The sequence below is a fragment of the Stegostoma tigrinum genome, chromosome 48, assembly GCF_030684315.1.
Source record: "Stegostoma tigrinum isolate sSteTig4 chromosome 48, sSteTig4.hap1, whole genome shotgun sequence".
NCBI classification, from domain to species: Eukaryota; Metazoa; Chordata; class Chondrichthyes; order Orectolobiformes; family Stegostomatidae; genus Stegostoma; species Stegostoma tigrinum.
In genome coordinates this window covers 2,490,582-2,504,696 of record NC_081401.1, presented here as the reverse complement: position 1 = coordinate 2,504,696, position 14,115 = coordinate 2,490,582, and the positions used below count along the sequence as shown (strand labels likewise).

The 14,115-nt window shown below is 46.5% G+C and overlaps 1 protein-coding gene across 1 annotated transcript in view; it reads left to right on the top strand.

The window, feature by feature from the left end:
- Positions 1–361: 361 nt before the first annotated feature.
- nfatc2ip (nuclear factor of activated T cells 2 interacting protein) overlaps positions 362–14,115 on the top strand; it is a 22,731-nt gene continuing 8,977 nt past the window's right edge. Inside the window, exons 1-9 of the mRNA XM_048526173.2 lie at positions 362–440; positions 1,861–1,995; positions 2,693–2,771; positions 3,203–3,338; positions 3,940–4,029; positions 4,278–4,461; positions 4,881–5,025; positions 6,184–6,287; positions 12,330–12,516. Of these exons, the coding sequence (XP_048382130.1) occupies positions 402–440; positions 1,861–1,995; positions 2,693–2,771; positions 3,203–3,338; positions 3,940–4,029; positions 4,278–4,461; positions 4,881–5,025; positions 6,184–6,287; positions 12,330–12,497 (1,080 nt within the window). The 5' untranslated portion in view covers positions 362–401 and the 3' untranslated portion in view covers positions 12,498–12,516. The remainder of the gene's footprint in view (positions 441–1,860; positions 1,996–2,692; positions 2,772–3,202; positions 3,339–3,939; positions 4,030–4,277; positions 4,462–4,880; positions 5,026–6,183; positions 6,288–12,329; positions 12,517–14,115) is intronic.

Sequence of the window (14,115 nt, the reverse complement as noted above, 5' to 3'; positions counted from 1 at the left end):
TCATCCAACCCCACACTTTGTAATCTCTGACTCTCCAGCATCTGCAATTGCCATTATCTCAGATGTTGGGAAAGGCAAGCAACGACGGTGTACACCCGACGAGACCAATAGCGAAGTGGGCATGCGTCGAACATGTGGGACACAGGGCGAAGCGAATGGAGCGATTGGGCACAACAGGATCATGGGCGCCGAAAACCGACCAATCCTAAAGCAGGGGCGTAGTTTAACTGGGCGAAGGATAGGAACGTGAACCAATCGCCGGACGGGGGCGTAGGCCGGCTCCAATGATGGACAGCGAACTGGCCCATTGGTTAAGCAGGACCAGGGCGGCCGTTGATGATGACGGGGCTGCTGGCCAATAGAAATGGGCAGACCGGCTACTCCATTTGTTTTGAAGAAATATGGCGCCGAAGGTGAAGAATCAGCGACCGGAACAGAAAGTGAGGAAATGGATGTGTGTTCGTGATGTTATGTGTCACTGAGCTTGTGGGGAAAGTGTCAGCCTTTGGCCCTTGTCCTTCCAGTTCCGAGGAAAAGTCACTGAACCCGCAAGGAGATAGTAGGAGCTGGAGAATCTGAGATAACAAGGTGTGGGGCTGGATGAACACAGCAGGCCAAGCAGCATCAGAGGAGCAGGAAGCTGACATTTCGGGCCTAGACCCTCCTTCAGAAATGAGGGGCGGGAAAGTGGGTTCTGAAATAAATAGGGAGAGAGGGAGAGGCGGACCGAAGATGGATAAAGGAGAAGATATATGGAGAGGAGGTAGACAAGTCAACGAGGCGGAGTTAGAGCCAGTAGAAGTGAGTTTAGGTGGGGAGGTATGGAGGAGATGGGTCAGTCAGGGAGGATGAACGGGTCAAGGGGGTGGGATGAAGTTAGTAGGTAGGGGAATGGGAGTGGGACTTGAGGTGGGAGGAGGGGATAGGTGAGAGGAAGGACAGGTGAAGGAAGACCAGCTGAGATAAGTGTAGGTGGAAGAACACAACAGGGATGCGGTCAGAGGAGGGGAAATTTTGAAGGTACCCGAAGGTTGCAGGAGCAGCAACTCATATTCTGCTTGGGAACCCTGCAGCCCAGTGGTATCAATGTAGATTTCACAAACCAAGCTTCAAAATCTCCCCTCTCAAAACCAGCCCAACTTGTCCCTCATATGGCAGCTCGTTCCATATATGTACCACCTCCTGCCTGACAATATTGTGCTCAGGTCCCTTTTCAGTTTTTGCCCACTCCTTTTAAAGCTATGCCCCTTGAGTTTTGGACACTGCCACCCCGTGACCTTGTTTATTCACTCTGCCTGTGCTCCTCATGCTTTTATAAACCTCTATAAGGTCACCTGTCAGCCTCCAATGCTCCAGGGAAAATAGCCCCAGCCTGATCAGCCTCTCCCAAAAGTGCAAATCTTCTAATCATGATAACATCCTTGTAAATCTTTTCTGCACCCTCTCATGTTTAACGATGCTCTTCGTATAGAAGGGCGACCAGAATCGTATCCAGTATTCTGAAAGTGGCCTTGCCAATTTCCTGTTCAGCCGCAACACAACTTCCCAACTCTCGTACTTGATGTCATGACTAACGAAGTCAAGTGTGCCAAATGCAGCCTTCACCACCCTTTCTACCTGCGACTCCACTTTCCAGGAACTGTGCTCATGCATCCCTCAGTGTCTTTGTTAGGCAACACTCCCTAGGACCTGACTGTATGCTTCATAAGACCTGCCTGGGTTTCCCTACCAAAATGCAGCTCCTCACTATTTTCTAAATTAAATTCCATCTGCCACTTGTCGGCCCGTTGGCCCATATGATCAAGGTCCCATTGTACTCTGATCCTGTTGGTGTTGACCCTATTGTCTCCCTGTCTCCAGCTAGAACTCAGCAGTGATAGTGACAGTGATCTCGAGCTGATCGACTGCCCTCGCCGTGTGTGCCGGCCCAGAATCAAACGGCGCAGGATCCTTGATGGCACCAACGTACACACTGTCCCCATTTACACTGGACGGGTAAGTCCCTGATATAGCACTGCACTACACCCCACCCCTGCTCACCCGTCCTCCTGTTCGCCTCTTCCACGACAACTCCCACCTCCCCAGCCTTCTGGTATAACCCCACACACAGCACCCTTTCGGCTTACCCCCTCCCCATCTTGGATTGCACCCTCTCCCTTCCCTCTCTCAGATCTGTTGAAACTTCTCTCTGCCCTGCTCACTGTCCAGCTGTCTTGGCTACCAATTTTGTTGATAGACTGGCCATTTCTTTTGAGATCTGGCTGCTCATCTGCACCGATCAGCTTCACCTGCAGCCAGCTTTTGGTCACCAGTTAGTTTGCACATTGCTGGACACCCCCACCACCCACCACCCAACACAAAGATAGACAAACAATGTTCACTGTGCTCATTCAATTGAGTCAGTGCACAGTTTCTGAAAGAAAACCACAAAGATAGAAAGATGCTGGCCCGTCGCCCCCTTCCTCAGCTCCCCTACCCTTGCCTGTTGACATCACCGTGCCATTCCCATCTTCTTTCCCTCCTGCCTACTCATCCATTAAAACTGTTGTATTCGTTGATTACATCCCCCCGTCCATTCATCCACCCCTCCTTCTATGCCTGTCCCTGTGCCTCTTTCTGTCTGTTTCTCCATTCGCCCCACCTTATCAGCCCCAACCACCTTGCTGAGTGCTAGCTCTTGTCTCCCCGACAGGTCAACCGGACGTTGACGCTGTACCAGGAGAACCCGGAAGAAGTGGACCGAGCATTCCAGCGGCTGGCGCCAGAGCCAGGTGAGTGATGCCAGGGAACTGTAGGGAACCAACCCCACCTATGCACCAGCAGCCCACAATAAACACCACCTCCCCCTCTGCCAGAGACGTGCCAAGTGGTTGAACTGCAGCAGGCTTTCCATTCCCTTTCCCATTAGTGCCAGTCTTGGGCCTATGACATCGCACCAGTTGGCCGTTCGGCCCATCACAGCTCAATTTGGCTCCCCATGTGTCAATACAATCCACTGCCCAGAAAACTGTGCTGAGTCCTCTGCTGGAGAACCACTGTCGAGGCATTGGGCAGAATAGCATCACCCCCTGGGCGTAATTCATGTTGTGAGTGACGGGGGGAGCATGGGGAGTTGTCTCCAGCTGATCAGAACCCCATCTACTGAATTCCGCCACCCCGTCTCAGGGCCTTGGCTTGATTGATTCGGCTGCTCGGCCCACAGATTCGGAGGATGATCCAGACGGCAATAACGAGTTGGAGAGCAGACCGCACAGGAGAAGGAAACAACCGTCCGCACGGGCCCAGAGGAGGGGTCTGCTTTCTGACTCTGAGCAGGATGAGGACCTGAATCTGAGTGTGTAAGGACTTTGTTCATCTGTCAGACACATTGCTTCCCTTTCACTGCACCCCTCTGTATGTGTCTCTCTCCTATTCCTCGCTTGCTGTTTCTGTCTCTCTCTGCTGCACTCTAGCAGTGTCTCTCTTGTCACTCTGTGCCTGGCCCTGAGGGATCTGTTTGTCGCTCCCAGCGATGTGGTCCAGCTCTCTGTGTTGTTCTCACCACGCACGCGCACGCGCACACGCACACGCCTGCCTGCCGGCAAATGTCTGCTCCCTGGTGCTTACAGACACAGAGTTGCTGATGATCAGACGACATGAATATGCTCCACAAACAGATTCAAGAACAGCTGCGTCCCTCCTGTACTCAGATTTTTGAATGAACATCCTCAAATGTTAATTCTACGCACTGTTGTTCTCTTGCTGTCTCTCACATCTTCCCTCTCTTTCTGTGGCTGGAACACTGTATTTTGCAATCTGTTCTGTTACTCTGGTGCACATCTAATGGTATGATCTCCCTGTGTAGCACGCAAAACAACCCTTTTCACTGTGTGTTGGTACATTTGACGACCATAAATCAATCAGTCTAACCCATGCTGTTGTCACTGTTCGTCTTCATAGCTCCAGTAGTCATAAGGACCGCTCGCCCTCTCCACCCTCCACACCCAGCATGCCAACCCGACGGACCAGACGAGCTTGCGTCGCTATAAGGTATTGCTCTTTTTCTGCTGTATACGTTCAGTACCTCTCTATCCCTGACACACACACACGCTCTCCCGCTCTCCCTCTCTCTCCAGCACATTTGTGCTCAGACTGTATGTCGCTCTTCTCTCTGTGTCTCACTCCCTCATTATCCCTTTCTCTGTCTCACTTTTCCCCTTTGTGACTGTGACTGTCACTGTTTGTATATGAGGCTTCATTTTTCTCTCTCTCTGTCTCTCTACTCTTCCCCCTCGCAGGGAAGCAGACAGGAACTTGAAACAGCTCAAAGTTTTCCATTTGAGCCCCGTGAATACCAGGGTACAGTGTGAATCTGAGGACGTGATGCTGGTGGGTGTGTTACCGACTGTTCCCACCACTGCCCGGGAAATTACAGTCAAGGTCCGTTTTCGGGGAGAAGTCTACCGAATACCAATGAGGGTGGTCAGTAACTTCATCTAGTTCTTTTTTTTTTCAAAATTGTGGTAATAATCCCCAGACTAATCCCACTACCCTGCTCTTCCCTGTATCAATCCTCAAAACTAATCTGATTGTCCTGCTCTCCTCGTAGCCATGTATAATTCCCTAAACTAATCACATTGCCGTGCTCTCTGCCCAGAGCTCTACATCATTTGTGAAACTAAAATCTTGTTTTTGTTCTTCTCCCCTTTTCTCCTTCTTTCCTCGTGCTGTGCATTCCATCCTTCTCATTCTTTCTCCATCCTGTGTCATTGCTCTCTTTCCAAGCATATCTATCTCCTTTCCTCACCCCGCTCTGTAACCCTTTTCCCCCCTCATTCCTGTTTTCCTCACCTCTTTCTCTCTCTGCCTGCCCCTCCTCTCTGGCCCTCTCACTATCACAGACGGAACCCCTACAGAAGGTGATTAACTACCTGTCTGGACAACTGCAGGTCAAAGCTGATAGAATTCTCCTCCTACAGAAGGACGTGGAAGTTCCACTTATGGGGACCCCTGAGTCTCAGAACATTGGCGTGGCAGATATTTTGGGTGAGATCTTGGGGAGGAGAGGATTTGTGTGGTGTCTGAGCTGAATGGAGAAACCAAAACTTGTCCCATTGTCAAGAACTCCCTTCACTGGTGGGGGTGGATGTTGGTGGGAGAGGGGTGTGGTGTTGGTGGAGGTGGAGTTGACAGAAACACCTCTTGGCGTCAAGGACTCCCTTCACTGTGGTGACAGACTTCAGACACATTGAGCAGCACCAAACACAGCATCCACCCACTGCCCATAAACAAATGGGGAGGGTGCATGTGTTTGTGTACATGTACAGGTTTGCACTGATCTGCTCACAGGCTCTCACATGGGGACGGTTCCCTTCTATACAGACACATATACTGACTGAATAACAGCACATGAGGAAACTCAGAGGAAAGAGGGTCTTTGTGGTGCCTTTGCATAGATGCCTGAACAGATTAATAGGGTCCTTAAGAATGATCCTTGCCGTTTAAAATCATGGTATAGATTATAAGATCAGGGAGATTTATATTGAAGCTTTACAGAACTTTGTTTAGGTCACCACTGGAGTACTATGTACAGTTCTGGTCACTGCGCAATAGGAAGGACGTGAATATACTGGTGAGAATACAGAAAAGATGCACCAGTGTATAGTCTGGGATAGAGCGGTTCAGCCACCAAGTGAGGTTGAATAAGATGAGCTTGTGTCTCCAGAGCACAGAAGGTTGGTGAGGTGGGGTGCTGACTGAGGTGTGTAAGATTGAGTGGCATGGACATGGTGGTGGTAGTCTGGAATGTACTGCCTGGCAGAGTGGGAAACCTCACAACCTTTGAAAAGCTTTTGGATGAGCCACTTGAAGTGTCATAATATTCAAGACAATACGCCTAGTGCAGGAAAGTGGGACGAGTATAGGTGATGGTACATTTTAGCTGGTACAAACTCAATGGGCTGAAGGGCCTCTTCTGTACTGTATGATTTGCATGTGGCCAGTCAGCTATCAGTTGTGTGCACACACTTGTGCATGGAAACATAGGCATGCATGTATGCATGCTGCTCGCACAGGGGCTGCCATGTGTCCATGGCCAACCACGCGTGCATGGCACACATTTGCATGTGGACACACAGACACTGTGTGATTCCCTCACGCCCCGTTTGGGATTGGCTGGGATCTGACTCTGTGCTCTGTTTTCAGATTGCTTTGTGATGTCTGAATATCCTGCACAGCTAGCTGACAAGATCTGCCTGCGCGTACGTGGAATGGAGAAAAACTCATTCCAGGTCATCACCATCGGAAAGGTAGGTGTGGAGAGTGGTGCCAGGTGGGCAAGGCTAGAGCCCATCACTGTATGAGCAAAGACCCTATCAGCAGGGGAGCATGATCAATTACGGTTTCTGCCTAATAGCCACTTGGCAAAAGTGATCATAATATTGTGTTCTATATTTATAGAGAATGGATAGGTGGAATCTGGAACAAAAATACTGTACCGGACATGAGTCAGTTGTCAGATTGAAAGCTTTCAACCAGATTCCAATTTGTATCTCACTCCTAATTGTCTGTTATTTTATATAAACCGTTCTAAGTCCCTCAGTTAGATTCCATATTGTAACACATTCTCCAGTGAATGTTGTTTGAGCACAGGTCATAGAATATCTGGCCTTAACATTTTTCAAGACAGCCAGAACTACTTCCTCTTTTTTATCAATGTGCCCTTCCCTGACATTAATGTCATCCATGTCTTTCTCCTGAGTGAATATCAATGCAAACTACTCATTAAGGACCTCACTCCGTTCCTCTGGCTTTATGGATAAATTCCCTCCTTTGTCCTTGAGTGGGCCTACTCTTTCCCTTGCTGCCCTCTTAGCCCTTATATATGTGTGAAATGCCTTCAGATTCTCCTTTAAACCTGCTGCTGAGAACATTTCATGGCCCCTTCTAGCCTTCCTAATTCCTTCTTTAAGTTACTTTCTGCTTTTATTTGTACTCCTCAGAGCCTCATTTGATTTCCATTTCCTAAATCTTGCATACACTTCCTTTTTCTTTTTAACTAACCTTTCAATATCTCTTGTCATCAAAGGATGGCAAGATTTGGCAACCTTCTCTTACATCTTCACAGGAATGAGCTTTTCCTGAACTCTAATCAAATGGTCTTTGAAAGAATCGCACATGTGAGATGTGGACTTAACCTCAAACAGCCACCCCATCTCGTTTCTCCAGTTCCTGCCTTAATACAGTTGTCGGAAATCGTACAACACCAGGTTATGGTCCAACAGGTTTAGTATGATTTCTGACCTTGTCCACACCAGTCCAACTTTGGCAACCCCTCATTATAGTACTGTAGTAATTAGCCTTCCCCGCCCCTTCACCCCCCCCCCCCCCCCCAACTGAGCACTTTAACACAAGAACATGTCTTAACCTTATTCACAACGATGTTAAAACTTAAGGAATTATGATTGTTGTTACCAAAACGTTCCTTTATTGAAACTTGGATCACCTGGCCAGGCTCATTTCCCAGTACAAAGTGTAGTACAGCCCCTTCACTGGTTGGGCTTTCTACATATTGTTACAAGAAAACATAACCAACTCTTCTTCATCTAAGCTGCTGATACTGAGGGTGTCCTCATCAATGTTGGGGAAATTAAAGCTACCCACGATAACAACTGTGTTGTTGTTCCATCTTACCATGATCTGCTTACATATCTGTTCCTCTGTCTCCTCCTTACTATTGGGAGGCCTGTAGTATAACTCCAATATAGTGATTGCACTTATTCCTAAGATTATATCTATGTGGCCTCACTTAGATGACCCCTCCCAAGATATCCTGTCTGTAGCTGTGACATTCTCCTCAATAAACAATGCTGCTCTCCCTGGCATTTCCACCCCTCTCTATCTCGCCTGAAACATCTAAACCTAGGAGTGAGCTGCCAATACTGCCCTTCTCTCAACCATGTTTCTGTAGTGGCTATCACGTTGTCCTCCCATGTGCTCGTCCAGTTTCCAAGCTCATCTGCCTTGCACATTATGCATTAAAATAAACACACTTCAGACCTCCAGTCCCATTATATTCATTAACATAGGGCAGCACGGTGGCTCAGTGGTTAGCGCTGAAGCCTCACAGCGCCAGGGACCTGGGTTCGATTCCACCCTCTGGTGACTGTCTGTGTGGAGTTTGCACATTCTCCCCATGTCTGCGTGGGTTTCCTCCGGGTGCTCAGGTTTCCTTCCACAGTCCAAAGAAGTGCAGGCTAGGTGGATTGGTCATGGGAAAATTGCCCATAGTGTTCAGGGGTGTGTGGGTTATAGGGAGATGGGTCTGGGTGAGATGTTTCAAGGGACAGTGTGGACTTGTTGGGCCAGTTTCCACACTGTAGTAATCATCTAATCTTGACCTGACCCTGCCTGTTCTTCCTATCAAACTTTCTTGACTTAGACTTTCTCAATCACTCCATATTAGTATAAGGAGAGGTTGCACCTAAACTGGGGGGACACAAGTCCTTGCAAGGGGTTTTACTAGAGCCACTTGAGAGGGTTTAAACCTCTACTGCGTAGGAACCAGGTCTAGAGACTAAGTGAGTAGAACCCGGAAGGAGATGGAGCATAAAGTACTTATTTTTGTGGTTTGTAGTTTGCTACGAATCAAGAGCCAGTGAGAAATCTGATTTTACATAGAACATAGACATAGAACAGTACAGCACAGAACAGGCCCTTCAGCCCACAATGTTGTGCCGACCATTGATCCTCATCTATGCACCCTCAAATTTCTGTGACCATATACATGTCCAGCAGTCTCTTAAATGACCCCAATGACCTTGCTTCCACAACTGCTGCTGGCAACGCATTCCATGCTCTCACAACTCTCTGTGTAAAGAACCTGCCTCTGACATCCCCTCTATACTTTCCACCAACCAGCTTAAAACTATGACCCCTCGTGCTAGCCATTTCTGCCCTGGGAAATAGTCTCTGGCTATCAACTCTATCTATGCCTCTCATTATCTTGCATACCTCAATTAGGTCCCCTCTCCTCCTCCTTTTCTCCAATGAAAAGAGACCGAGCTCAGTCAACCTCTCTTCATAAAATAAGCCCTCCAGTCCAGGCAGCATCCTGGTAAACCTCTTCTGAACCCTCTCCAAAGCATCCACATCTTTCCTATAATAGGGCGCCCAGAACTGGACGCAGTATTCCAAGTGCGGTCTAACCAAAGTTTTATAGAGCTGCAACAAGATCTCACGACTCTTAATCTCAATCCCCCTGTTAATGAAAGCCAAAACACCATATGCTTTCTTAACAACCCTGTCCACTTGGGTGGCCATTTTAAGGGATCTATGTATCTGCACACCAAGATCCCTCTGTTCCTCCACGCTGCCAAGAATCCTATCCTTAATCCTGTACTCGGCTTTCAAATTTGACCTTCCAAAATGTATCACCTCGCATTTATCCAGGTTGAACTCCATCTGCCACCTCTCAGCCATCTCTGCATCCTGTCAATGTCCCGCTGCAGCCTACAACAGCCCTCTACACTGTCAACGACACCTCCGACCTTTGTGTCGTCTGCAAACTTGCTGACCCATCCTTCAATCCCCTCGTCCAAGTCATTAATAAAAATTACAAACAGTAGAGGCCCAAGGACAGAGCCCTGTGGAACTCCACTCACCACTGACTTCCAGGCAGAATATTTTCCTTCTACTACCACTCGCTGTCTTCTGTTGGCCAGCCAATTCTGTATCCAAGCAGCTAAGTTCCCCTGTATCCCATTCCTCCTGACCTTCTGAATGAGCCTACCATGGGGAACCTTATCAAATGCCTTACTGAAGTCCATATACACCACATCCACAGCTCGACCCTCATCAAGTTTTCTAGTCACATCCTCAAAAAACTCGATAAGGTTTGTAAGGCATGACCTACCCCTCACAAAGCCGTGTTGACTGTATTTGATCAAGCCATGCTCTTCCAGATGGTCATAAATCTTATCCCTCAGAATCCTTTCTAACACCTTGCAGACGACAGACGTGAGACTTACCGGTCTATAATTGCCGGGGATTTCCCTATTTCCTTTCTTGAAGAGAGGAATTACATTTGCCTCTCTCCAGTCCTCAGGTGCGACTCCAGTGGAGAGCGAGGATGCAAAGATCTTCGCAAGTGGCGAAGCAATTGCATTTCTCGCTTCCCAAAGCAGCCGAGGACAAATCTGATCCGGGCCTGGCGACTTGTCAATCTTAATGTTTGACAAAATTTTCAGCACATCACCTTCGTCTATCTCTATCCATTCCAGCATGCACACCTGCTCTTCAAAGGTTTCATTCACTACAAAATTTGGTCAGAAACAAGCAAGGTTGAGAGATAGGATTTATGATCACTTGGACAGGCACAGTTTGATTCGCGATAGCATGGATTTGTGATGGGTAGATCATGCCTCACAAACCTTACTGAATTTTTTGAAGAGGTGACCAAATATGTGGATGAAGGTACAGCAGAGGATATGGTGTATCTGGATTGAAGTAAGGCATTTGATAAGGTTCCCCGTGGTAGACTCATGCATAAAGTGAGGAGCATGGGATAAGGGGAAGTGTGACAGATTGGATTCAGAATTGATTGACCCTTAGACAAAGGGTGGTGGTGGACAGAAAATATTCAACATGGTGCTCAGTTACAAGTGGTGTACCACAAGGATCTGCTCTGGGTCCACTTCTATTGTGATCTTTGTAAATGATTTGGATGAGGGAGTGGAAGAGTGGACTAGTAAGTTCGCGGACGATACGAAGGTGTGTTGTGTTGAGTTGTGGATAGTGTGGAGGGCTGTTCTAGGTTATAAAAGAACATTGATAGAATGCAGAGCTGGGCTGAGAAGTGGCAGATGGAGTTTAACCCTGAAAAGTATGACGTGATTTGTTTTGGAAGGACAAACTTGAAAGCAGAATACAGGTTTAACGAAAAGATTCTTGGCAGTGTGGAGGAGCAGAAGACCTTGAGGTTCATGTCCACAGTTCCCTGAAAGCTGCCACCCAGGTGGATAGAGTTGTTAAGGCGTATGGTGTGTTGCTTTCATTAACAGAGGGATTGAATTCAAGAGTTGTGAAGTTATGCTCCAGCTATACAAAACCCGGTTCGGCCATATCTGGATTATTGTGTCTGGTTCTGGTTGCCTCATTACAAGAAAGAATTGGAAGTGTTGGAAAAGGTGCAGAGGAGACTTATCAGGATGTTGCCTGGAGTTAAGGGAAGGTCTTACAAGGAATGGTTGAGAGCGCTCAGGCTTTTCTGTTTAGAACGAGGTGTACAAAATGATCAGCCAGAGACATTTTCCTAGGCTGGAGGGAGCTATTACAAGGGGGCACAGTTTTAAAGTGAGTGGTATTAGTTAGATATAGGGGAGCCATCAGAGGTAGGTTCATTATTCAGTGGTAGGGGCGTGGAATGCATTCCCAGAATGGGTCGTGGAGTCGGCGTCATTGGGGCATTTAAGTGGCTATTAGACATATGGATGATAGTAAAAGGTAGGGTGGAGGTTAGATAGACCTTAGGTTTAGAGTAAAAGTTTAGCACGACATTGTGGGCTGAAGGGCCTGTACTGAACTGTACTGTATTGTTCTATGTTCTATATAAAATCCTTGATCAGAGTACAGCCTGTAACTCGCTCTTCATTATTTGTTTTCTTTATGAACCACTTCATCAGTGTAGTCTGTAACGCTCTGTTGAGCATTTAGTGCTTTGTACACAGCCACTTTAATCAGACCTCTGACTCTGACTCAGACTCATTCCCACGTATATGTTGTGTTGCACATAAACTTCTTGATCAGAGTGCATTCTGTAACTCACTCCAATACACATTGTTTTATATATAATCCCCTTGATCAATGCAGTCTGTAACTCACTCACTAATATACATTATTTTGTACTGAAATCGATCAATCGCAGTGCAATCGGCAACTCCCTCGCCGCTAAATGTTGTTTGAAACATCAGACCCCTAATCAAAGTATCACTCCCCCTTCTGTGTTATTTTTAGTATAAGTCTTGTGTTGAAATAGTGCCACAGTATATCTATTTAATCCCCTTGATCAGAGTTCAGTCATCGTGTACTCCTCAGTGTATGTTCAACATAAACCCCTCCGTCAGTGCAGCCTGTAAAACACTGACTCTAGAATTTTGTTTTTATAAATAATCAATCTGTATCACACTGCCCTGTATAAAGTCTCTAACTTATTCCCCAGTGCATAGTATTTTAAATATATTTTCTTTGATTAGAGCACAATGTGTGACCCATTCCCCAGCTTGTGTTGTTTTCAATATAATCCCCTTGATCAAAGAGATGTTTGTAAGTGTATTCTCTCTGTTCTGATACAGACCGAGTCACTGAAGAGACTAATGGAGGATTACAAGGAGCGGATGGATCTACAGCGATGTCGGCTGACTTTCCACTTTGATGGCACCGAGCTATTGGAGAGCAGCACTCCCCAGGACAACGAGATGGAGAATGACGATGTGATTGATGTCCGGATATGCTCGTCCTGAATGCCAGGCTGGGAATGGTGTAAGGAAACTGATTTTTTTTTTCCTCATTGGCTGAGGGCATGTATTGTACATATTAACTCCTGACCCAGCTTGTGCATCCCAGTTCTGTGCCAGTTCCTGCAAATATCAGCTGTGTTCTGGCTGCCTGTATTGTGTTAAGACTGAACTCTTCTGCTTGTAAATAATTGTACGGAGCTTTGATCAACCCAATTATGTGCAACATATTGTGCTTTCATAAAGAGAGATGCCTTGGTTTGTTCTGCCACAAAATTGACTTCTACTCTTTTAAACTGAAGGTAAAGCTCTTTCTATTCTGCAGAATTGAAGGTAAAGCTCCGTCAACACACAGACCTCCCCACAATGAATAGGCGCACGTGGACTCCATACTGTTTGCAACAATGCATTCACACATGTGCAATCTCATATAATCTCACAATATGCTCTGTCAATGCAGCAGCAATGCAACGAAGAGGCAAATGGAATATCGTCCTTCATCGTTAGAGGGATGGAGTTTTAAAAATAGAGGTTTTATGTTGCAGCTATGACCACATCTGGAGTACTGTTTACTGTTTTGGTCTCCTTACTTAAGAAAGAATGTATTGGCACTGGACGGGGTGCCAAGGAGGTACACTAGGTTGATTTCTGGAATTGAGGTTGGTTTATGAGGAGAGATTGAGTAGATTGGAACTATACTCTTTTTGGAATTAGGAATGACTGATCTTGTAGAAACATAACATTGAAGGGGATAGATAAGGGAGAAGCAGGGAGGTTCTTCCCACTAGTGGCTGAAGCTAGAAGTAGCGGGCATAGCCTCAATGAAGGGAAGCAGATTTAGAACTGGAAGAACATCTGCACGAAAAGATTACGAATCTGTGAGATTTCCTGCTCACTGAAGTCGTTGAGGCTACCTCTTAAATATTTTTAAGGTAAGGTAAGGCAAAGAGATTTTTTTGGAAGTAAAGCAATTAAGATTTTGGTGAGCAGGCAGAGAGGGGAGTTGAGTCCATGAAAAGATCAGCCATGATTTTAATGAGTGGTGGAGCAGACTCAATCGGCCAGATGCCTACTCCTACTTTTTATTTCTTATGCTTTTTACTTGGCCTCACACGCATGTTTACACACATGCTTTTACACACCCACTGACATACACACTCACACCAGGCACTTACACAAACATGCACTTTCATGTACGCATGCACTCCCAATCACATTAATAATGTATTGGAATGAATTAATGCGCACACAATCTCACAATCACCCACTCCCACGCTTACACATGCATGCAATCACAAATGCACACAATGCATTCTTGTACACACTGACAATCAATGCATTCTAAACAACCACACCATCTGTCACAGAAACACTGAAGCATGTGTACTGTCACACAATCATGCACACACTCTCAATCACACCATGTATAGATGTGCACACATTATATGCATCAACACACACAATAAGTAACACACACATTCTGATAAATTCTCGTATACACGCACACTGTTGTATTCTTGTAGTTTGTGACCAAAGATATACACATTTGAACGTTCATCAGGATTTTTCAGTGAGTTTATGAAATGTGTTAACAATTCACCTCCTTGACTTGTCCATCTTCCTT